General features: G+C 43.5%; 2 protein-coding genes across 6 annotated transcripts; one reads left to right on the forward strand and one right to left on the reverse strand.

Annotated features, from left to right (window-relative positions):
- Positions 1–760: 760 nt before the first annotated feature.
- Ziz (dedicator of cytokinesis protein Ziz) lies at positions 761–24,214 on the forward strand. 5 transcript variants are annotated; one of them, XR_011442225.1, is made up of 13 exons: positions 761–1,502; positions 12,757–12,873; positions 13,144–13,700; positions 13,757–14,060; positions 14,116–15,570; positions 15,632–15,967; positions 16,238–17,713; positions 17,772–19,385; positions 19,445–19,591; positions 22,175–22,385; positions 22,460–22,748; positions 22,810–23,298; positions 23,545–24,214. XR_011442225.1 is itself a non-coding variant. In XM_070277831.1 (13 exons), the coding sequence occupies exons 1-13, from the start codon at positions 1,407–1,409 to the stop codon at positions 23,646–23,648; spliced, it is 6,939 nt and encodes a 2,312-aa protein (XP_070133932.1). In that variant the 5' UTR covers positions 761–1,406; the 3' UTR covers positions 23,649–24,213. The 5 variants fall into 5 exon arrangements, 4 of the variants coding, with proteins under 4 accessions (XP_070133932.1, XP_070133933.1, XP_017099062.2 ...); XM_070277831.1 differs by having other exon boundaries at positions 22,810–23,042; positions 23,545–24,213; XM_070277832.1 differs by having other exon boundaries at positions 22,810–22,928; positions 23,545–24,213.
- LOC108126842 (uncharacterized) lies at positions 19,630–22,024 on the reverse strand. The gene is made up of 3 exons (XM_017243575.3): positions 20,051–22,024; positions 19,859–19,988; positions 19,630–19,803 (listed from the first exon to the last, which is right to left on the reverse strand). Exons 1-3 carry the CDS (start codon positions 21,730–21,732, stop codon positions 19,738–19,740), a joined length of 1,878 nt encoding a protein of 625 aa, XP_017099064.2. The 5' UTR covers positions 21,733–22,024; the 3' UTR covers positions 19,630–19,737.
- Positions 24,215–24,405: the final 191 nt, after the last annotated feature.

Below are 24,405 nucleotides of genomic sequence, written 5' to 3' on the forward strand. Positions count from 1 at the left end.
GCCACCATTCTGCATCAAAATCCTGAGGCAAAATATTTTTTAGATTTTCTGCCCATTTTTCGTGATGGGATCCCTTGAAAATGGGGTTTTCTCCAATAGGGCCCACAGCGATGTCTATATCTTCCCTAATTATCTTAGAAAATTTACAACAATTTTAAATGATAATTTAACTTTGTTTTAAATCAATTCTCTATTTATTGGTGAACATGTTAAAGCAGTGTATAAAATAGGAAAGCACTGCTTGATTGACATCATGTAGAAATACATATATGGTTCAAGACTTGGGACCCAGCCTGAATATAGCGGTCTATTTATTAAACTTTTGATACTTTTCGAAGCTGAAAACAAAAACAAACTAATTCACATGGCCTAAAAAATAATTTCTATCAAATTGAATGGATTTTAGAGTTTTTTAAACAAAAATAAAAATATTGCTTCCATGTTCCAGGCTCCATTGTTACCCAACGACGCTAACTAGACCTAAGAAAACAGCTGACGAACGCAGCGTTGGGCACACTTGGCGGTTACAGCCACACTAATCCTACAGTGGGTCGGAATTTCAAACTCTCAAAGCAAAATAAACTTCTCACCTGTGCGGACGCAGGTCCGCGGACGTATCGTTTTCGTTTTTCGCGCCTCGCGCTTCATTTCTTTGCCGGGCGTTTTGATACAAAAACATCAACGACCATTAACGATTGAATGAAATTGTGGGTCGAAGTTCACAACGAAATGACATTTGTAGCATGGATGTTTTGATGTGAAAGTGCTTGCAAATATTAAGGAATTTTGGCCAAAGGAATTGCGCAAAAAATACGCACATAAATTATATATAATATCGAAACCTACGCAGATACTGCAGCAGACCCAAAGAGAAAAGTGTAAACAGCTGTGTTTAACTCATTAAAATATATTGTTTATATTATTTGGATGCTAAAAAACGCTGCAAAGAGGCCAAGAAAAAAAATATATACAAAAGAAAGTGTGTGTTTGTGCAAAACGCCTTCGCCCCCCGGCAGAAAAGGGCGTGTGGTGGTGTTCTCTGTATAACGAAATGATGAAAGATCCTTCAGTACCTCACCTAATTGTGTTTTTATTAAAAGTATTTCATAAAAAGTCATAGAAAAGTTGATGCAAAGTGGAACATAATTTCATGAAAAAAGGATAAGGTCTCTTAGTCATCACTGGCAGCGACGCAGGCTGCGCAGTCGGCGACGCATCCTGTGCGTCTGGATGTGTGTGTGTGTGTGTGTGTGTACGCCTCTCTCTCTCTCCCTTTATTACTCTCTATATTTATAACGTGCTGCCGGTTTTTGCACAACAACAACAAACAAGAACACCCAAAACAACAACAACAGAAACAACAACTTGTTTGACCCTTCCCCTTGCGACCCTTTCAAGTAAACAGGATGGAGCGAAAATTCACACGCGGCTTGAATAAGCTCGGCTCGGCGGTGCAAATGCGAGAGAACGTGTCCCAGTTGGTGCGTGAGAGCGCTGTTTTGGTAAGTTTACAAAAATGCTGTTTTTTTTACAAAAAAGTTGTTGTTGTTGTTTCCATTTTCCACCCCACCCCATGAGGGTGTTTCTTTTTCTTTTTTCACAATTTTTATTTTTGGTTTGCCAGCAGAACTGCAGTTATTTTCGTAAGTCTGTGTATTCATGTGGGTGTGCCTCCCATCCAGCATTGCATGACACCTTTGTGTTTTGTTTACCTTTGACATCAAAAGTGTAGGCATTAAACAAATACAAATTATATAGTATTAGTCTCAATGCTAATGGTTGTCAGTTTTTTCCTATTTTTTCATTCAAAAGAATTTCCCACTCTACAAGACAGACATTATATCCCATTGCAACACAAATATAGTAATATACGATAGGCGTTAAAATATTAGAACCATTTTTAAAGAATACTTATATATTAGAAAAAATTTAAAACAAAATATAAATACTAGATATCAACTATGTATTAATTATTTTTGTATTATTTGTATCTTCTTTTTATTCTTTAAAAACTGTAATAGTGACCTTATCTGTTTATAAAACATGCTTCCTATTTTCCTGGCACACACCCAACATTTTCTGAATTTTAATAATATTTTCTTTTCACTTAGCACATATCATCATTGAGATCATAATGTTTTATAAGGAAAAGTATTTCATTCGTCAGGCGTTGCATAAGAAATAAAACATTTTTAGGAGTGGGAAGACTTGTTCTTATGTTTCTACCATGTTTTTGTTGTTGTTGTTGAGAAGATGGAGATGGAGCCTCTCCTGAGAGATAACGAGAAGAATTCTCAAGAGAGAGAAGAATCTGTCAAGGCCGTGAGACTTGAAAAATTCCACCGCAGCTTCCACTTTTGTTTATATTCATGTTGAACGATAATGAGTTTTGGCGCAGAACGTGAGAGCACAGTGTTGATTCCCTAAGGTGGCCATTCAAGCCATTAGTTTGACCTCAGAGGGGAATTTCTTCTTGTTTCTTTCAGTCGTAAAATTATTTTTATTACCTTTAAAACATGAGAAATTTTAGAAATACATAGTTGGTTTTTTGGGTCAAAGATTTATTTTGAAATTTTAATGTTTTTGGATATATTTTAGAAGTGTTTGGAGTAGTGGGATATTATCAGAAAAATGTACATCATTTTACCCAGTTTATCAGTTGTTGTTTTTCAGACTTTTTATCTTTTCAGAAATTATATTTTTTTTGTAAACAAGTTCCTCTGTAAATATGTAAACATTTGAAACAAGTCTGAGCTCAGAGTGTGACTTCATGGCTTATGGTTTTTTTTTTTTTTTTTTTTTTTGGGCACCCACGTATTCTAGGGGCCTGTTGTAGTCCCTATCTTCCTTCATTGATGGAAACCCACTAATTGCATTATTGCAGACCAACGAAAATCATATTAGACATTAGCCATGCTTCCAATGTCAATTAGAGTGTGTGGTTCTCGGTACCAGCACCACCCACTCCACTGAGGCATCACCCCCCTTTCTCTTTCACCGATTTTTTATCCACTGGCCCACCACCAATCCACCTACTTCTTCCGTAATTCAATTAGTGCGTAAAGTGAGAGTCGAAGCCAAAATGATAGGCAATTGTTGACTTACAGCAGCAATCAGCCGGCAGACAGGCAATCAAGCCATAATAAGCTGTTGATAGATAGATAGAAATATAGACAGTTAGATAAATAAATAAGCAATAAAATGAAGAGTGGTTCGGCGGTTGAGTGGGTTGCAGTGGGTCATCATCTTCCACTATCCAGTTGTCATGGCGGTTTGCACATCCAAAATGCCACTAATATGCCTCGGTCCAAAATTTCTCCTCCTCTGCAACGTTTGTAATTAAGTATTTCGTTGTTACCGCGATGTTTTAATGTAGTTCATAGGGTCAAAGCATAAAGTTCACGACAAAAGCCCTTACTCAATCATAATTTGTTGTTAATTTTTATGACTAGCGGTCCCTTTCGGTTTGTTTGTTAAAATACTTGTTAACTTGTTGCCGACCACATGTGCCTCAGCTGGTTATCCGATATCCGAGTAAATATTAAGTGTGTGGTTTGCATTAAAAGAAATCATGGGACTTGAGGGAAGAACCTAGAAAGGGGAGGCCTGGGCTAGAAGCTGAAATGGAATTTTTCAACGTCAGCGAATTGTGACTTGATTACGAGAGAAAATATTTAAGGAAACAATATATTATACAATAAAATTATATATAAAACGAGCGACTGGAACTTCACCTGCAAGTTGTTACTAATTTCTGACTAACTGGTATTCAAGGCCCTTGAAATAACTAATTAATATAAAGCTATGGAAAGTATGCAACCTTGACTTGTAGCTTTATAGTATTTTCGTTGCATCTGAAAACTTTTTCACACAGTTTCCTGAATGTGAATTCCAGATGATTTATGAGAATGAATTTGCTTTTTTTATTCTCAGTTCAATTCAAGATTTCCAAGGCAGCTTCTACCTTTTAAGCCGTGACCTCATCTTTCAATTATGTTGAGCTTCTATGTACCTATTTGTACATAAGGTTCCTTATAAGTCGCAATATAAACCCAGATTCCGATCAGACAATAAAATAAACTGTAGTAGAGATGTGTCAAAATCTCTGTTGGAGTCCATAGACCCAATTTTGTTGAACTTTAATTGCTTGATTAATTAGATTAGGTATACCTTACAAATAAGCATTTTGTCTAATGGTTTATAATTTTTATTTAATGTGTCATAGCCCTGAAACTTTTGGGGTATTTCCTCTAATTAATGTCATTTTTATTGCTTTTGAAAGCTTCACGTGGAGACTTCCAAAAGGGGGTGAAGTAGGAAATGGAGTTGGTTAAATGGTCATGGCTCAAGTGCTTTTTCTACAGACCTCACCCTGTAATTTATAAATATTTTTTGTAGAAGACAGGTGGTTAATATTGGTGAAATTTAGTTTATTTAAATGTCAATACATGTATCATCCCAGCAAAAAGAAAGTGGCTTATAGACACTTTCAAATGTATAGATTTGTTTATATAATATTATTATATATATTCATTAATTTGCATTAGAATTTATTAAAATATTTGCATTTCTCTATTGTTATTTTTTTTTTAATAAAACTCCATTCCACAGCATCATCTATTCGAACCTTTTAATTAATTCTTACCTCAATGTGATTTGTTTTGATGGCTTTGTTTTATTTGTTGCGCTTTTTTATGTGTTTCGGCCTGCTCTTTTTGCGCATCCCCCCTTTTTTTTGTTTATTTTCCGTGCTCCGTGCTTCCATTTCTATATTGTGTCTCGGTCATAGTATTATTTTTTCCAACCCACTCCCCGCCGGAAGTATCGTAGTTCCCGTTCCCGACTTTTGTTTTCTGTTTGAGCTTTTCCCTCCCAGTTGACACGAGACTGTCTGGGCTGTTCTGTTCCGATCCTGTTTGTTCGGCGTGCTTCACATATCATGGTCATCTAACCATATCTCACATCCGATCAACCTTTGGCTATTAATAACAGAGCTTCTGAAACTGACCCAAACATTTCCCTGCTCTCTTTTTGTGTCATTTTAGATGAACTGTTCTAGTCGTTCGCAGCGCAGTGTCTCCATTGCGGTAATAAAATATTACAAATAATATTATTTTCAAAATTATTAATAATTTAAGTTGGTTGGTTCTATTATCAAGACTGGGAAATAATAAAAAAAAATAGTTATAATATCTGGAGCAATGTCAGTAACTTGTTATATGCGTGACACAACAATAACTTTGGCCGGTGACCTCAATGTGTCCTCCTTGATTTTCTTCCATTTTCCGAGTCAGGCAGCGACAAACTTTTATCGATTCCTTGATCTGACCTTGACTGGCTTGGCTTTCCCCCACTTTTCCTCTCATCTCCTTGGGGCTCCTTTTTTGGGAGGCCTGTTCTACAACATGATATTAATTTTAATATGTCATGAGGATTTTAATTTGATTTTTTTTTTAAGATAAACTTTCTTTTATGCACATTTTCTCGACCGGACTAACTAGGAAGAGGCTCTGCTCGCCAAGCAATTAAAAACGCAATGAACGGCGACGATGATGCTAACTTTTTATGTTTATTGGTGCGACAGTCGTGTAAATATTGACATTGAAATCGTGCTGCTACCAGAACCAAAACCTGTACCTCCTACCTGTAGCTGGTACCTGAAACTGAACACCAAACACCGATAGCCGATCACGAACCTCTACATCAAAAAACTAACGTCAAGCCATCAAACTGGTCCCCTAGTGAGAATGAGTCGCATTTTCCAGTTTTCCCTCCGATCGGCAGGTGCAATCAACCAAATGGCTGAACACTTCTATGTGAAGCTTGACTCATGGACGTCACTCCCCATATGCATTTCTCTGCCAATGAGTTGCAAATTACCATCGATAAGAGCTATAATTTAAGCCATAGCTTTAATAATTCTAGTCTAACTGTAGGGGAAACCTATGGGTATCTAGTATACACTTTCAATTTTTTTTACGCTTGGTAGATTCATTAAATTAAATTGTTTAAAATTCGTTCTCGTTTGCCCGGCAAACCCACAACCCTCAAAATAAATAAATAAATTAAGTTCTACCGGTATAAATCATTGTGCCGGTGGCTATGTTTAAATTCGTCTATTTTATTGTTCTCAATTATGTGATAAACCGAGAATTTCGCAGTATTTTATTTATGGCCAGAGCTGTGCTGAAATCATGACCAAAATAAACAACCTCAATTCCTGGCCAATTGATGGCATTTTAATCTACCAGTTGAAGCTGCAGATTTTTATGCACTGATAAATTACAAACTGAACACAAAAAGTACAAAAAGCTGTGAATGAAATAAATGGCAAACGATTGGAAAGGTATTTTGCCAAAAGAACAGAAAACTAAATGCCAAATCGAGTACTGATCATGGATGGTTTGTGAAATACGTAAGAGAAACTCTGGACAGGTAAAGTGAAAGGTGTAAAGCATTGAAGAGATTTTCAGTTTTGGTTTCGGTGTAAGCTTAACAATCATACATACCATATAAAAAAAGGGAAGTTGGATCTTTGAATGTTTGTCAAATGTTTGTGTAAAGGGTCTTTTGTATTAGAGCCCTCTACATTTTCTCTTTCTACAACGAAAGTTTGGACAAGCTTATGATAGTGTTATAGGTATTTCTTACATATATTTGTAGTAAGAATTTTAAACTTTATCAAAGTCTAAACAGATAATCTCTGATATAAGAGATAAGATGGTTTATCTTATGTTAATACACTATAGCTATCAGTTTCTATAGTAACTGAAAAATGAAAACAAAATTATTCCATGAAATCATCAAATAATTGAGAGTCTATATTTAAAACCCGCCTCCATGTCTGTACACCTACAACGATTTTGAATACAAAGCTTTACTAACCAACTTTTTGCTTTTTTATTTCCAACAATTATTGTTGACAATTGTTTCTGCGACTGTTGGAGAGTTGGTGCTATTGCACTTTGCTCTATTGCATAATGAAAACAAACCAATTGTTGGGGATCTCTGAGGGGTCCCGCCCACTCCCGGAGTCAACGCTTCCCACTTTGTTTGCTGGGTTCAGCTTGTTTACAGCAAAATCATTTGTACATTGGACCTACCCTTACCATCCGCACTGTACTCATCAGATGTGGGATCTTCCATATATGTAGGGAAATTTTCATAGGTTTGAATTATCACAAAGACAAATGCCACATTGCTTTTTATAAAAAATAAATATTTGCCTAAAAAATATATATATTGTTTAAAATTTTAAAGAAATTTCTCCGAGTACAGTAGACATGATTGATTCTTTCATCATTCCTAACATGAACAATAAGGCATGCAAATTCTATGGAAATGTCATTCACTTTTGGCCAGAATCGCTGAAAAGCGGCCCTTGGAGAAGGGAGTTGCGGGGGCGTGCCGCACTTGTTAACACTTCCCAAAGCTGACACAGTTAGCAAATGCAAAAAAATTTAAAAAACAAAACAAGTCCCAACAACCAAACTAACTAAACTCGCTTCCGTTTGGCAATCACACAGTACGAGCTTTGTATTTGAAGTTCTGAGCAAATATCCAGCAAGTTGCGAAAGTTGGAGTCTATCTGTCGGCTTGTCTGTCTCACTGTCAGCTCCACTGTACTTCATTCCCGTTTCGTAAATGGGTAAAAAGGCTATACATATCGCTACATAGACAAAAACATTCATTTGACATGTCAGTAACCTTTATTTGCCTCGACTTCTGCATGTATGATGAATTATTCTTTGTTTTGTGCAACTTTTGTAAGCGCTGGCCTTTTGTTTTTTCCCCAGAATGAAAGTTGGGATTTGGGCATCATTGCTACTGCCCTCGAATGGGGACATCACGAAATGCTGAGCCTCAAGAAATAAAAAGACTAGTAGCTAGCAATGTTTTGGCCACGACCAAGATGGTTTGATGAGTTCCAAGGAATGATGAGTGTGTCAAGAGATCATGGCTTGTATAGATACCATTTATACAAAACTTAATCCAAGACATTTGACTTTTGTTAAATGAAAATAACCTTTATTTTGAACCATTGCATGCAATTTATTTCAAAGATTTTAAAGTTCTTTGGTAGGAAACTTGTTTGCCAGCCCGGGCCCACACTTTCGATTCAAATGTCAGGCCGAAGATTATGAAATGGGTGTGGCGCTTGGTGGCACTTCACTTTTTGGCCAACAAAAAGCGGGTTTGTCGACCCCGTTGATTTCTCATAGATCTGCCGACAATTGAGCAATTAATGGGAGAAGAGATACTTGATTTTAACGATGACCATTCGGTGATGCTGCCGCTGTGTAATTAACACATATTTCACACTCTCCCAATGCACACACAATGGAAACCGGGCAGCTTTATTGCAATGGCCGTAAATGTAATTAGTTTGCCAGATTCTGGTATTATTATAGTGGCTGCTGGTGCTTGCTGCTGGTTGGTTGGTGTCTTTCTTGCAAGACACCATGTATTGTACAATTTGTAATTGAAAGTGCTAAGTACTTTTTAGAAAGTTGCCACGGCCACACATGGCAGAATTCAACCCGTCTTCAGAGCTTCTTCGGTGCTCAGGCACCCAATTTTCCACTGAAAACTGCACTGAAACTGTCAACTTTCCAGCGCCACTCAAAGAAGCATCTCTAAATGAGAAAATATCGGGGCTAGTCTTGAGGCAATTATACATCCCCGTCTACAAGTTTCCAATAATTCTTTTAGCAAATGTTTGCCATTGGCGTGTCTTTTGATTGTTTGCCAGTCTTCTCAAAAAAAATAAAAGAGTGTGTGCGCGCTTTTCTTTTCTTTTACTTTACTTTCTTTCAACGCAATTCGATTGGTAATTATACGAGACATGACCAAGAACTAGATGAGCTTCCTATATAATTATTTCTCTATATTTTTTTCCTTCTGCGTGGGAACTTTTTTGTGGCTTTGTCTGGCTTTGTTTTTCCTCTGATTTTCCACCTTTTTCTGCCTTGGTTGCACTTGCTTTTCCAGCTTTTAGGGCAATTATTTTTCTCTGCCGGTTTCCCCATTCAGTTTTTGTTTGTCCTCAAGGTTGCTTCTGGTTATTCTTGTACTTCTGGTCGAGTTGGCTAACAAGAGTACTCACTGCAGTGTGGAAACCAGTTGGCTGTTGACCTTGGAAGGTTAAAACCATTAAGGGCTTCCCACCTGCCACCGCATTAAGCCAACAAATGGGGCATTTAAATAATTAGCCAAGTACTTGAAACTAAACTCAGAGACAAATAGAGTATATCCAGCATTAATTTTAATATTTAATAATTTATTTTATGGAAAATTGTGCAACATATGAAAGTGTTGCGGAACTTTTACCCACCCTGAACTGAGACTTATTTAAACGGGTCTAAACAACAATGAGCCGTCATCACCATCCATGGCTTGCATAACCCTGGATCGACGAGCGATTAGTTATGAATACTCTATAGTTATGGTATAATTGTGCTCGCATTATGGGGACATTTTGTATGATTTAAATGCTTATGCAGTCCGACATTTCTCCCTCATTGTGGCTCGAATGGAGACAACAAAAAGCCATCTAATGAATGCCGCTGCCAAAGTATTTACTTTGAATTGAACGCATTTAATGATGAGCTTCCTCATTTGTCCGCTGTTTGAAAATTTGCCTACGAATCGGACTGGAAACTGGGTGAAACCTGTGGCTTGTCCACATTTGAATAGAATCGGTTGCTTAGAAAGTTCACCTCTTGCCCCGGTCATAAATTATTAAGTTGTATAACTAAATGCGAGAAATTTCTTTACTTTTAGGTTGTATTATTAGGTTTTGATTTATTTTTATTTTTTTGCAACACGTTTGCGAGGAATGTCTGGAATGGGGAGGGAAAACCCGCTGACTAGCCGCCACCCATTTAGGTGGCAGCTTGTACTTGCACACATATCGGCTATTCGCTCAACTTTTTTAATTTATTTATACGTGTTTTTGAGTTCGACGAACTGAACAACAGTCAGGCCCGCCGAAGATGACCAAAAACAAATGTCTTTTTCTGGGCTGAAACCAGTTCCCAAGTTGCAAATCCCATGACTGGCCAAACCTCTCCTCTGCCTGATAAAGAAACTTTGCCTTCAAAATTTTATATAAATTGTAAGTAAATATGTGTTTATGAATTTTATCAGTGCAATGCTCTTCATGCATTTTATTACTGCAATGAGGGAGAAGGGGTTGGGCCAAGGGGTTAGGCTCGGAACAGGAAATCCATGCATTGGCATAAATTTATGGAATTCATATTTCAGATTCCTATGCCAGAGACGTATGCCAGCTGCCAGTTCTTCCCAGTGACCATACACTGCAAATAAACAAACTTTAATAGTTGTGTACTCTGCGTCCTACTTATTATTTTGTTTGTTTATTTACAAACGCAAATATTTAAGCTTCAAAAGGGATAGACCCTGGAAATATTGAATAGATTGAAAAAATGATTTAAAGACCCCCTAAAGTCAAAGCACAATAACTAGTTTGTAATGAGTTATATTTTATTGAATAAATATTTGAAAAGTCAAGGCATGTACAATATTTTTAGAGCTTTTCGTTTAGAATTTCAAATAGAAAATTACCATAAAAACAACCTCGATTTGTTTTGACTTCCTCTGGCACTTAAGCAATCGAAAAGCTTTTAAAAACACTATTTTCGTGCGGGTCAGAAGTTCACCAGACCCAGACAGCCACAAATCATATGCAATAACCCAGCTAAATTTAGTCACAATTTTTCCATGAACGCCAAATGCAAATCAGGAAGAGCAGTAGCTTCTATTAGAATATAGGGGGAGGAATGCAGGACGGCAGACTACTTCAATGGTTTCCACTTCAAAGTGAAATCCAAATGAGCCGACACCCTTTCAGTCTATATATGGTAGGGTATATACGGATATATCTTCATGCCAAGGCATCTGCCGCATTGTTGCAATTTCAATTGATAAGCGAGGAGGTCTCCAACTCAAGTGACATTCAAGACATGCCAGGGCCAATTGCTCTGGCAAAATCAATGAAAGTCAAGCCTTATTTAGATGGGGGGGACTTTGAAGACCAGGGGCATCGTTTGAAGGGGTACTCTGCCACGATGTAGCCACTGTAGCCACTTGAGGCCCGGCCGACTTGTTTCTCTCAAATATGCATAAATCGTCACGATTGGCCTGCCTTGGCGCCTCAAACCGCTAACATTATATTGGACTTCGGCATTACTACTCCTCCAGATGATGCTGATGAATTCGGTGGCTCGCGATCATGGTCACTGATTGCTGTGGATCTCTGATGCATCTCTGAGGTCTTCACGCCTTGCTGGACCAGTTGGTGGTCGAGGAGATTGATGAAATCTTTCACCGCGAATTTGCGTGTCTTCGAATACCGACCACCATAATTTTCTTTATTGTTTGCATTTTTTTTTAGCATTTTGGCCACGACACCCCAACAATCCACCCAAAAAATATGTTTGCCCAACTTTCTCGGGTCTGTGGCTGAGCTGCCCAATTGGTAATTGAATTGATGGCTGATGGGTTGATGGGTGATGGCTTTTACCTTTTTTTGCGTAATGCCCATGCACTTGTGTAGTTTGTGGTTTAAAATTGCTGTCGCCGGTTTTTAATTACGCAACCAAAGCGGCATCGGCGTCGTCTGCCAATTTGCATGCAGTGCGTGCCAAGAGGCTGTTGTTGGAAAAAGGCCCGAACCTGAGCCCACAATGAAAAATGCTTTCCCCCAAGCTCCAACCCAAAAGTGGCTAACGCCCGCCAGGCTAAGTGGGCAAAAGTGCATTGACATTGCAGCTTGAAAATGGTGGCAAGACATGGGAGGGGCTAAATTCTGTGGGCGTGGTGGAGCACGAAATGCATATACATAGGCTTGTAATAGGGCCAAAGCCAAGGTTTGGCCTCAGACGCATTTGGAATTGATTAGCAGAGGTTTTTTTAAACAGTCTTAAGAGGGATTGGTTATATTCTTAGGTATTTTTTAAGAATATTCCCAGGATAGCCCTTTTCTCTTAATTAAAATCCCTAAACTTTATAACCGCAACCTATGACAATCCTTTTTCTAATGTCCTTGCTATATGCGCAGTTGTTAAGTCATTCCCATGGCCTAAATTGACCTGTCGCTTCCTGGCCAAAACAGAAAACAGAAAAAGAAACACACCTCAAGTTTCGAGAAGGCAATAAAATGACAGCACATATCCGGCAGTTGACCCCAAACGGAAGTGGCACTTTGGCCCGCACAGGTTGTGTCACGAAGAGAAAGGGTTGGGTCACAGGTTGGGTCATATACCTCCTCTCCCAGTTCTATAACTTCAAATAAATTGGCAAAAATCCCAAGACGCAAAAAGCAAATTCCAAAAATATCCGCAAAATGTTAGAAATTGTTTAAAGTTTAAACGAAATTTGTTTATGCCGAGCCGCAGACATGGAACACATCGTTACAGAATGGCATCCGTTGTGTAATGCGGTCAAGGTCCCCCCATCTTGTGAGTGGTGTGAAAATGAGAGAGGGGTGAGTGAACCAGTGTGCATGTTAGACAGCAGCAGCCATCACAAAGTGGTCATAAATTTATGGCGTGCGTAGTTCCGATAAATCTCTCAAAATCCGCCTGCATTCGGGAATGGATAACATTTGGGAATTATATTCTGGGTCTACTATTTATAGATCTCTGGTCTGTTTTTACAAGTGGCACGCATAAATTAGCAAATGAAATTCAGGAAAATAAAAACTCATCCTCGAAAATCTTTTTTGAATTGCAGAATAAGCCTCTGGTGGTGGAGCCGATCGACTTCGAAGCCTTTATAGCCAAAAATAAAACTGTTATACAGAATGATCCGCAGAGGGAGCTGCTCATCTATCCGGCTGATGATGTTTCGGTGAGTATTTACTTATAACACAATATTAAAACAAATAAACAATCATACGTTGGGATTCTCAGAAGAAAATAAAACAAATTTTTGGCTAATAATGTAGAAAAGATAAATAAACTTTGGTTTCTGGGAATTTTTTCAGGCCATTGTGTTGTGAGAATTTATGGCAGTACGTCAGACTATAAATTAATTAAATTTTATATTGGGCATTGAACCTTATACTATTATTATGTTTTCAAAGGTCCAGAGTCTAGACTTACCCTGCTTGTCTTTCAGGAAATCATCATGCCCCGGAAACAGCGTTCCAACGCCAAAACAGTGGCCGACAGATTCGAGCCTCCCAACGAGGCGATCGTGTGTCCCCTCCACGGTCCTCCCATAATTGGCAATGGAAATGGCAATGGTCACAGCCAGGTGAGCCGGCAGGGCAGCATTCAATCCAACGGAAGTCTCCACAACGGGAATGGCTCGGCCACCAATGGCAATGGGATCAGCAGCAGCCAAAGTAGTCTTACCAACTCGAATGGCCATGGCCAGTTATCGCGGAAGAGCTCCCAGTGCTCGAATGGATCGACTAGTCACAAGGATTCCTCCTACGAATCGGCTCTATCCTCGATGACCATTCGCTCCCACTTGGCCCAGCCGGAGGAGGTGGATGAGTTTGCGGATGCGGATGGGAACGGCGAGGATTTGGTGGATGGCGCACATACTCATGGCTCCAGGGCGGAGTGCACCCGGTTCACGCGACAGGCCTTATACACCTATAGGGCCAAGAATCATTTGATTCATTACAAATACAATGCCTACGGTGGTAATTGTCATGATTTGCCCAGGTTGGTAGTTTATTATTAGTACTCTAACGATTGGTATAATAGTTGATATTTTATAGTGTTTCCCCCCCGGAAGAACTGCTGGAGGAGGTCTACGAAATCGATGCCGATCAGGATCGCATTGATGAGCAAATGACCCGCTCGCAGGCTGACACCATCACCAAACAGGGCTACCTTTTAAAAGGACCCGACTCCGCCTCAGATCGCATGTTTGCCAATATTGGCAACAAGTCCTTTAAAAGGCGTTATTGCTACTTGAGGCAGGAGATCGACGGCACATACATCTTGGAGCTCCACAAGGACGAAAAGCAGGGCGAGGCCAAGGCAACCATAGTTATGGATTTCTGCACAGAGGTAGTGCAGGTGAGTGCTTTCCTAATCCCCAAGGAAATCAAAAACTAATCATTACTTTCCTTAGAATCCCAAACGCGGGCGCTTTTGCTTTGAACTCCGCATGACAGCTGGCCATAAATCCTTCACCCTGGCCGCCGAAAATGAGCAGGACTTCAAGGACTGGCTAAGCAAGCTGTCCTCTGTGTTGGCCCAAAATCGAGCCCAGGAGGAGAAGCGTAATGCCTCGCTGGAGCGTCAGCCGTCGGCCAACTCCAATCCCAGTCCTCAGCTGCAGCCACCAGCTGCCGAGCCCATTATCTTTGGCACTTTAAAGGGCTTGGATCAGTCGCTGCATCCCCAGCTGATGAAGTATGGACGCGAGACAGATCACTCCATAGCTCTGGCTAGGAGGGAGCAGCGTCGCCGTCTGTTTGCCTGCTATCAGTCCCCAGCCAAGTCCAGTGGCAGTGACAACGTGGAACAGTACCGCGAGCACTTTGGCACTAGATTGCTGTTGACCTGCCATAACCTGCGCTTCCGGATGCAATGTGTTCCCCAGGACGAGGGGTCCTCCATGTCCAGTGAACAGCAAGTGGAGCCCTACATCACCAGTTTGTCCCTGTTCGATGCCAAAGCGAATCGCAAGCTCAGTGAGAACTTCTACTTTAATGTCAACGAACAGTGGGCAGCTCAGCTGCTGCCCAATAGCCCAGTTCCTGCCTCAGTGGCCGGATGTGGAGTTCCTAGAAAGTCCACCGAGGGGGATGAACGAAGCTCCGCCTGCCAGGCACCACACTCCCTCTTCGATGGAGTCTCTGCGGAGTTGCTCCGCGCAAATCGCCAGCAGTTCCAGCAACTGAGGCAGTGCCTCCTCTCGGTGACAGCTCCCCATGCGGATATCTATCTGGTGGTTAGGATCGAGAAACTGCTGCAGTGCGGCATAGCTCAGGCAGCGGAGCCCTACCTGAAGGCCGGCAAGGATCCCAAGCTGGGCCAAAAGGTCTACAAGGCGGCCAAGAGCTGTGCCCAGCACATTGGACACTACCGGCAGCCCTTCGCCTGGGCCGCCCGTCCCTTGTTCAAGCAGTACAGCCACGAACTGGACGTGGATCCCCACAAGGAGTTCGAGTTCAGTCCCATTTACAGGCAGGAGCTGCCCAAGCTAAAGGACGAAGAACTCCTAAAGCTCCTGGTGGACTATCGCAAGCCGGAAAAACTAAGCAAGCTGACCATCATTCCGGGCAGCCTGAAGATGCAGATGCAGTTCCTGGACCAGATCACACCTTGTGGCCTAACCAAGTCCCTGGCTCCGCTATCCACGTTCAATCCAAACTCCAAGCATCCTCCCACGATCGAGTTGGCAGAGTTCCAGAGCCAGAGCGAACGGGAGGCTCATCCCTACACCAGTTTCTGCAATCACCTGTATGTGTATCCTTTGAGCTTGCAGTTCGATAGCCAGAAACTGTTCTCGAGGGCCAGAAACATCACTGTGGTGGTGGAGCTACGAGATGGCGATGGAGAATACAGCAAACCATTGAAGGTGAGGCTTTCAAGAAACCATTTTTCATACAAAACCCTTTACCAATCTTTCTTCATGACAGTGTATCTATGGACGTCCTGGTCAGGACTTGCTGGTGTCCCAAATAGCCTGCCCTGTACTGCATCACAATGTCACACCCACCTGGTACGAGGAGATCAAACTGCGTCTTCCCCTGGGCCTGTTTCCCGAGCACCATCTGCTCTTCTCCTTCTACCATGTGTCCTGTAATCTCAGCAAGAAACGCGATGCCCATGCAGCTTTTGAAACACCCATTGGCTATGCCTGGTTGCCGCTGCTGCAGAAGAATAGGATCTGCCTGGAGGAGCAACTGCTTCCGGTGGCTGCCACTCTGCCAGTGGGCTATCTCTCCATTCAACCCCTCGGATGGGGCAAGGGGGTAAGTTGGGGGTGTTGTGAGCTTCGCTGAGTGGCCATTCATCATCTCATGATGTGTTTTTTCCGTGTAATGTCTCTACCCCGTTCACCACCCATTCGATCATCCATCCCATGGCTTGCCAACTAACCTGTGCTCTTTCTTTCTTGTGTCTCCTCCTCTCCGCACTGAAATGCATGCTTGTTGCACAAATCCACACAAAAAAATCAAACCAAATCCAACCCAATCCCCAACCCACCACCTGGCTGCCTACAAACCCTTCCAATTTCTCAGCAGAATTGCGGCCCGGATATCCAATGGATTGACAATCAGAGGAATCTCTACACGGTGGCACTGCGGTTGGATTCCACGGTCTTGACGGCGGATCAGCACTTGCACAACTTCTTCGCCCACTGCGAGAGACTGCTGGAAGGTGGCAAGACCGGAGCTGTGCCGGCAGAGACGGAAACCTGCAAGATTCTGAAAGCGGCCCATGCCATTGATATGAAGTCCTTGATAAACTACTTACCCACATTGCTGAATGAGCTGTTTACCCTGCTGGTTCACACACAGTCGGAGGAAATCGGCTTGAATGTCATCCGGCTGCTGACGAATATCATCCATCTGATCAGTGACCAGGCCAAGAGACCCGACCTCCTGGCCGCGTACGTTAAGTTTGTGTTCCACGCCCCGTACTACAGCCAGCAAACGGCCAGGCAAAGGACCGTTCATGGAGAGCTCTGCAGACACCTGCCGTACCTCCTGAATCCCAGCAACCCCGACTTCCTGATAGTCAACAAGTTCATGCGGTACTCCTCCATATTCTTCGATTTGATTGTGAAGAGCATGGCCCAGCATCTGCTGGCCACCGGCAGGATTCGAATGCTGCGAAACGAACGCTTCCCCAAGGACTATGCCGATCGGGTGGAGCAGCTCATCAGGGTGCTGATGTCCTATATCACCACACGCTACGAGGATCTGGCGGAGGAGACCAACATCCTCAACCGCTCCCTGGCGCACTTTGTGCGTCAGTGTCTGACTTACATGGACAGAGGATTCGTGTTCCGGTTGATACGCTGCTACATGGGCGAGTTCTCGCCGGGAAACCCCAGGATACTCCACGAGTACAAGTTCAACTTCCTGCAGGAAATATGCCAGCATGAGCACTATGTGCCCTTGAATCTGCCGTTTGTCCTAAATCCGAAGAACAAACCCCCGGAGATGATGCAACACTTCACGCTGTCGGAACAGTTTTGTCGCCAGCACTTCATCTCGGGGCTGCTGCTCCAGGAACTGAAGAGCAGCCTCAACGAAGTGAGCCCGGTGAGACGACATGCCCTGGGAATCTTTAAGGATCTGCTGGCGAAGCACGAACTGGACAACAGGTACCAACAAAAGGGCCAGCTCTCCAGGATTGCTCTGCTCTACATTCCCTGGCTGGGAGTGGTGATGGACAACATCCATCGCATCGATGACCTGTCCGAGTCGGGGGCCTGCACTCCCAATGGCCATGTCTATGCGGATTCTGCGTCGTACACCAAGAGACTGAGCTGCTCGAGCAGCTATGTGTTCAGCAAGGATTCCTCCACATTCGGTTCCCTGACCTCCACGCCGAGGTCCAAGAATCGCCTAACACTGCACTGTGATCAGCCGAGTCCCTACCGCACCTCGGTGCACATGAAGGAGCACAACTACCTGGCGGCCATCGCCGGACAGCCGATCAGTAATGGCATCTCCAATCTGTCCCTTAACTCCAACACGGATTCGGGGGTAAGTCTTGGAATTTTTCTTGTAAACAGAGTTTCACTCATGTCCTTTTAATCCTCAGCACTCGCAGGACACCACTACCATTGGCAACTATACCAACGGAGACGCTGATGTGGCTCTGCGAAACGGACACAATCGTTCGGTTAGCGTCACCCACGCCCAGATCCTGGCCCGCTGTGACAAGTTTAGCTCCGCGGAGAGCAAGGACCTCCTGCTGGGCTTCCTGTTCATCATCAAGCACCTCTCCCAGGATCAGATGGTGGGCTGGTGGCAGAACTGCAACGAATCGGAGACCCTGCAGTTCCTCTCCATTCTGGACCTGTGTCTCTTGCAGTTCCGGTACGTGGGCAAGAAGAACGTGGTATTCACGCAGGATTCCAAGTCGGGACGCTCCGCCAAGGCCAATACTCTTCCGGCAAGGACACAACCACCCTTAGGGCTGGAAAATGGCAGCCAGGAGAGTCAGCAGCCGAACAGCGGAACCCTGAACCAGACCCGGGAGCACCTGCTGGAGGATATGGACACTCTGGCCCGGACTCAGTTGGCTCTCTACGAATCGAACTTGGCCACTGAGGTGGGCATGATCATACTGGATTGTCTGGGCATGTATGTCCTGCAATTCAGGCAGCTCCTGGCCGACAGTCTGATCCTGCCAAAGCTGGCGCGGATTTATCTGAGATTCCTGCAGTTGGGCCAGTCGGAGAGGCTTTCCAAACACGTCTTTGCCGCCTTGCGGGCTTTCATCAACAACTACGCCGTGGCCCTGTTCAAGGGCAATGCCATGTTGTGCGGCCAGATGGTGTACGAACTCCTCAAAGCCTGCGACAGTCGCCTGGTGGAGATCCGGCACGAGTCCTGTGCCGTTTTGTACCTCCTCATGCGCAGCAACTTTGAGTTCAGTGGCCGCAAGGCACTGACGCGGGTTCACCTCCAGGTGATAATCTCGGTCTCCCAGATGATTGGCAACGTAATCGGCCTGAACAATGCCCGCTTCCAGGAGAGCCTGTCCATCATCAATAGCTATGCCAATAGCGACAAGGCGATGAAGGGCACTGGCTTCCCGATGGAGGTGAAGGATCTCACCCGAAGAGTGCGCACGGTTCTGATGGCCACGGCCCAGATGCAGGCCCATCACATGGACCCAGAGAGACTGCTGGAGCTGCAGCACTCCCTGGCCAATTCCTATGCCTCCACGCCGGAGCTGCGACACACCTGGCTGGTGACCATGGCCAGGAATCACGAACAGAATGGAAATCTCTCAGAGGCAGCCTGCTGCCATCTCCACATAGCTGCCCTGATGTGCGAGTACCTGCGATTGAAAGGCGGCTGCAGCCTCAGTTGGTCGTCCACAGCCTTTGGGAAAATCTCCCGCAACATACCGCTGGACGAGCAAGGTCTCAAGCTGGATGCTGGTGCTCAGGACTCCCAGTACACGGAACAAATGCTTCTGGAGCAGCTGAAGCAATGCGCCGATTTCCTGGATCGTGCTGAAAGATTTGAATGTCTGGGAGAGCTCTATAAGCTGATACTCCCCATGTATGAGAGGGATCGCAGCTTCGTGGACTTGGCTCACTGCTATGAGCATCTCACCCAGGCCTACAACAAAATCGTCGAGGTTAATCGTTCTGGCAAACGAATGCTGGGCCGTTTCTACAGAGTGGTCTTCTATGGAATGGTATGGAAACTCTCAAGCTTACAGTCTTCCCCCAGCTTATCAAAATTTTTTCATTTCAGATGTACTTTGAGGAAGACCATGCCATCGAGTATGTCTACAAGGAGCCCAAGCTCACATCCCTCAGCGAGATATCCGAACGTTTGGCGAAACAATACAAGGAGAAGTTTGGAGCCGATGTGGTGAAGATGATTATGGATTCATCTCCGGTAAGGGATCCCCTTAGGGAATTAAACAAAGGGTCGAGTTCAGCAACACAATTTGTTTTCCGATTTATTTTGATTAGTGAAAATTACTATTTGAAAGCTGAAACGAAACCACATGCATGCCATCGATACCGATGGCAATCTGCAAATCACTTGAATAGGTAGTCATTGAAGAGCAAATCCGAATCGCTGTCGCCGCGCATCAAGTTCATGCGCTGTAATATATAGGTTTAATAGATTCCTAAAGAATAGGGTTATAGCTTAACATACCCGCTTAACTTCAGTTTGTCGCATTAGCGATGTAGTGGTGCTCCTGGGAACCATTCGTTGAGAAGTTCCATGGGTTTGTTTCGAACTGGTAACGCCCAGTCGACTACCGCCTGTTCCCTTGCTAGTCTTGCTGTTCGGAGGTAGGGAGGATTATTCTAAAGAGTTCTAAGATCATAGATTCCAATGACTTACAGATGGCTTGAAGTTTGCTTCTGCACAGAGGTCCCTGCTCTTCCCGACTTTGACAAGCGACCGGACACAGCGGCTGCCATGGTCTCGTCCTGTTGAAAGGCCAGTGCCGTCGCTGGAGGCATCCTTTGGTGGTGCGTCTTGCGAGCGGCTCCGGGCGGACAGGACGTGGCCTCCGGCTGGTGTTTTCGGACAGCGCCCGTAGTCGAGTTATGGCTGCCGGACACCGGAGGTCGCCCACGTTGAGCACCCGTTGAGCCAGAGGTCAGGGCAGACGAAACCACGGACCGATTGTGTGCTATGGTCCGGCGTGCTGTGCTCCCTCCGCTCTGGAGACTGCTTTGGCCTGATCCTCGGGCCGAGCACTTGGCCTTCGCCGACTTGTAGAGCCGGGGGAAAGTTTTCGTCGCACTTGTAGTGGTCAGGGACTTGGCCGGCGTGGTGGGTGGAGCGTCTGTTTCCATATCCATAGTGGAGTCCACCTTGTCGGTATCGCCCTCTGTGAGCTGGTTTACCAGCTGTGACCCTTCAGAATTTTCGTATCTGTATAGTTTTCCTCGCACGAACTCCAAGTTATGAGAGTTGTGGGAGCCACTGCCCCTAGGAGTTACCTCCTCCCCATTCGATTGAGACTCATCGTCGCCGGCATAGGCCTCGACATCTGTCTCCATTTCCATTTCCGTTTCCACGCCACTGGTGGTGATCGATATGTTTCCTATGGTTATAACCGATGGCTGTGCTGAGGGCATGGGTGCCGGGGGCATCCCGTTTGTTGTGCTGTTAGAGGTGGTGTTGGGGTTTACCATATCGGATGTTGCATTAGTGTTTGCCATTCCTCCGTCATTGGACCGATTTATGTGTATCTGATCACGGCTGACAATCAAGCCGAGCCGGTGGCAAAGCTCCTTGAAGGCCTTGTGGGAAACCAAATCCTGATAGCGAGTGGTTTCCGTAAAATTGAAGAAGCTCTCGAAGGCTTTGATGCCCTCGATCTGTTGCTCGATTTCCAGCTCCGTGTAGCTGCGATTGGAGCATAGAGCGCACTTGGGGCAGACGGAGTTGTCGCCGCCATACTCGTACTTCTCGTTCAGTAAATCATTGACCCGGATAAGGAACTGGGCCACCAGCACGCTCTCCGGTCGGTTGGCCAGACTGTTTTCCCCCTGATGATCCCCCACATCCAGATGAAGGCTGTGACTCTCGCGAAACATAGCATCGTTCGGCTCCAAAGACGACACCAAAGTTGCTTGACCCTGCTTGGGGGTGAATCTCATGCTCAGGCCCTGGCCACCGGGCAGCAGACCCACCGCAACCTTCTCCAGCGGCATCTGTTCGTCTCCCAGCTGGCTCAGAATCTCAAAGATCTGACGCTGGACATAGAACCCGTTCTCCACTTGATCAACTGTATCTCCGACAATCTCCACAGGATGCACCAGTGTGGTGGTCGATGTGGCCTCCGTCTTGGTCTCCGTTGGAACTATCTCCGGTCCCACCGGGTAGTGGGCAGTCATTCGGTATGACGGCACAAACTCCACAGCATTCGGATTAAGGGAGTACTCCCCGGAACACGAACTGGGATTTGGGCTGGGACTCGGACTGGGATTGGGACTGAGTATAATATGTCCAGAGCTCTGGAGCAGTCCCAGGGACATTCGGTGTCCCTGGAAATCGAACAGCTGCTCCATGCTGCCCTGTCCTTTGAGGAGATCGACTGGAACAACTTCTGAGATCCTTGGCGGAGGCGCTGGTTACAGTTGACGGTGGTTCCGGCGGCTTTGAGAGCCAAGTGGGTGAACGCGAACGATTACAAAATTTGGAAACTATTGCGGCTCTAGTCAACGAAGAGGTGGGGGTCAGGGTTCTTGTAAAAAAATAACAAATAATTTACTAGAATATAGTAAAGTTCTTAAATTGTTAAGAACTAAATCGGATGAGGGTCGGAAGTGGACGAAACTCTGGAAACTGGCAACAAGTCCCAGTATGAAATGTTCTCGTATGAATACTTGATTTCAATGTTTATATCTCAGCCTATTTTTGTGCTTTTTTATCGAAACTTAAAAATTAAAACTGAAATTGATTTAAAAGACATTCTTGTATAATTTCCTTATATTTTTGTCTAATTTCCAGGTCAAAGTGGATGAACTGGATGCTAAATTGGCCTACATTCAGGTCACCCATGTCATTCCTTTCTTCTCCAAGGACGAACTCGATCAGCGACTCAATGAATTCGAACAAAACCATGATGTGGACACGTTTATGTATGAGACACCGTTCACCAAATCGGGAGCAGCCCGTGGCACTGTGGAAGAGCAATGGAAACGTAAAACAGTCATCAAGAGTGAGTTTTTTTTTATTAAAAACAAAATAATTTTTTTGAAAAATTTAATAAATTTAAAACCAATCCTTTTTTAGCTCAATATTCGTTCCCTTATGTTCTCAAACGCATACCCGTGAAATCCCGTGAAATCATCGAACTGAGTCCCATCGAAGTGGCCATCGATGAGATGCAATCCAAGGTTTCAGAGCTGGAGGAGATCATTCTGCCGCCAGCCGATGTGAAGAAGTTGCAGCTCCGTCTGCAAGGAAGTGTGGCTGTGACCGTAAATGCAGGACCTTTGGCCTACGCCCATGCCTTTCTGGATGCCAAGGTGGTCAATAATTTTTCCATTGATCGCGTGGGTGATTTAAAGGATGTGTTCCGGTAGATATATTGATATTCTTCTGTTTAAAGAAAATGTATTAATTTTTCTATATCCTTACAGTGACTTCATAGTGGTCTGTCAGAAGGCACTGTTTCTGAACGAGCGGATCATCAGCGCGGACCAAAAGGAATATCACCACGTCCTCAAGGAGAACTACGAGAAGCTGTGCCAGGCTCTCAGTGAGTTGCTCGAGGACGAGTCCTTCCAGCCGCTTGGCGATGATGCCGACAGCATAAACCAGCGCAACAGCATGGCTTTGTTCAATGCAATCAGTGGCGCCTCCCATAACTCAAGTACAGCTTAAGTTCAAACACACAAAAAAAAACCAAAACCTTGAAATCTGAAACAAAAATTCAGAACTCAGTCACCCACACGCACAGCTAAGCTAACAAGAAAACAAAATTTATAACGAATTGAATTGAAAATATTCGAATAACACAAACAGCAGCGTAGGCGTAGAGATCGTAATGCATAACCTACATAGACTTGTTTGGTGTTCCTTGTTTTGATGTTGTCGTTGAAATTGAATTTGAAAATATCTTGCGGCAGGTAAAGCGCGATTTTGGGCATGATGGTTTGCGTCTCGGCTTAACCAAAAAATCTGCATGTGACTAACTCCTTGAAAAAAAATGAGAATAATAAACAAAAGCAAATAACATTGGTGGCTATGTGTAATCCCAAATCCAAAATCCAAGACCTAACAGAAAGCTGATTGGAAAAACTATTAACCATCTGTTAACCCTTCCATATTCTCAACCATTTTTTATTAACGGATGTGTACTTCTCCCTTTTTAGGACCGTATTTTGTTGATCAAAATGCCAGCAACCACTCCCACCACCACCATAACTTCAGCTCCCACATAAACACACAGAACTCCTCGACACCACACCATCCATAACCGATAACCGAACTATACACACTCTGTGCTAAATGACCAGTTCCAGTTCCGAAATCGAAATCAATTGTTAATTTCATTGACTAAGCTTAGAGACCTAAGTTCATCAATTCCCCATTAATTGTTGTTAGATTTTTATGTTGGAATACTTGATTTCAGTAATATATGGTACACATTTGTGGCAGCATGCCCGCGATAGTTTTGTAATTAGTTTATAACCATATTTGACTATCATTTGCCAGACTACCAGAATAATATTGTGAAACCTCGATTTGATTTCATGTCAGTAGGCTATAGAGTGCAACCTGAACCAGTTACTTTATTAGATCAAATCTGCTAACTTTGTGTCTTCTCCGTAATGGCTCCAAATGGCTAATGAATTGTTTGATAATTTAATTATTCCTATTGTAATATTAACAAACTAGCGAAATAAGTTCCAACAAGCAACAGAACTTACCAAAGTATTCGGATAATGGAAATAACTATATAATACATATACATACATATATTTAAATATATATTTACATACGTGCATTTTCTAGTGAAATCGTATAATGAGCTAAATAAATATATACGCATTAAATGTTAAATGAAAAAGTGTTTTATTATGCAGATTTGTTGGACGTCCTGCAGATACTTCTACTTCTTGCAAAATGAGCCCTTTTCTATACCCTTCTTATCCATAACTTACCCACTTTTGGTCGGCCTTGCCCTTACAAAAATTGAACAAGAAATCTAAAAAATATTTTGGATTACCCAA

This window comes from Drosophila bipectinata, chromosome 2L (assembly GCF_030179905.1).
Source record: "Drosophila bipectinata strain 14024-0381.07 chromosome 2L, DbipHiC1v2, whole genome shotgun sequence".
NCBI lineage: Eukaryota > Metazoa > Arthropoda > Insecta > Diptera > Drosophilidae > Drosophila > Drosophila bipectinata.

Excerpts from the sequence above, each read along its gene's own strand:
- Ziz (XM_070277831.1), top strand. The coding sequence starts at position 1,407 with ATGGAGCGAAAATTCACACGCGGCTTGAATAAGCTCGGCTCGGCGGTG. Across the intron at positions 12,874-13,143 it reads ATCCGGCTGATGATGTTTCG|GAAATCATCATGCCCCGGAA; the intron begins GTGAGTATTTAC and ends CTTGTCTTTCAG. Across the intron at positions 14,061-14,115 it reads TCTGCACAGAGGTAGTGCAG|AATCCCAAACGCGGGCGCTT; the intron begins GTGAGTGCTTTC and ends TACTTTCCTTAG.
- LOC108126842 (XM_017243575.3), bottom strand. The coding sequence starts at position 21,732 with ATGGAGCAGCTGTTCGATTTCCAGGGACACCGAATGTCCCTGGGACTG. Across the intron at positions 19,989-20,050 it reads AAGCAAACTTCAAGCCATCT|CAAGACTAGCAAGGGAACAG; the intron begins GTAAGTCATTGG and ends ACCTCCGAACAG. Across the intron at positions 19,804-19,858 it reads GACAAACTGAAGTTAAGCGG|CGCATGAACTTGATGCGCGG; the intron begins GTATGTTAAGCT and ends TATATATTACAG.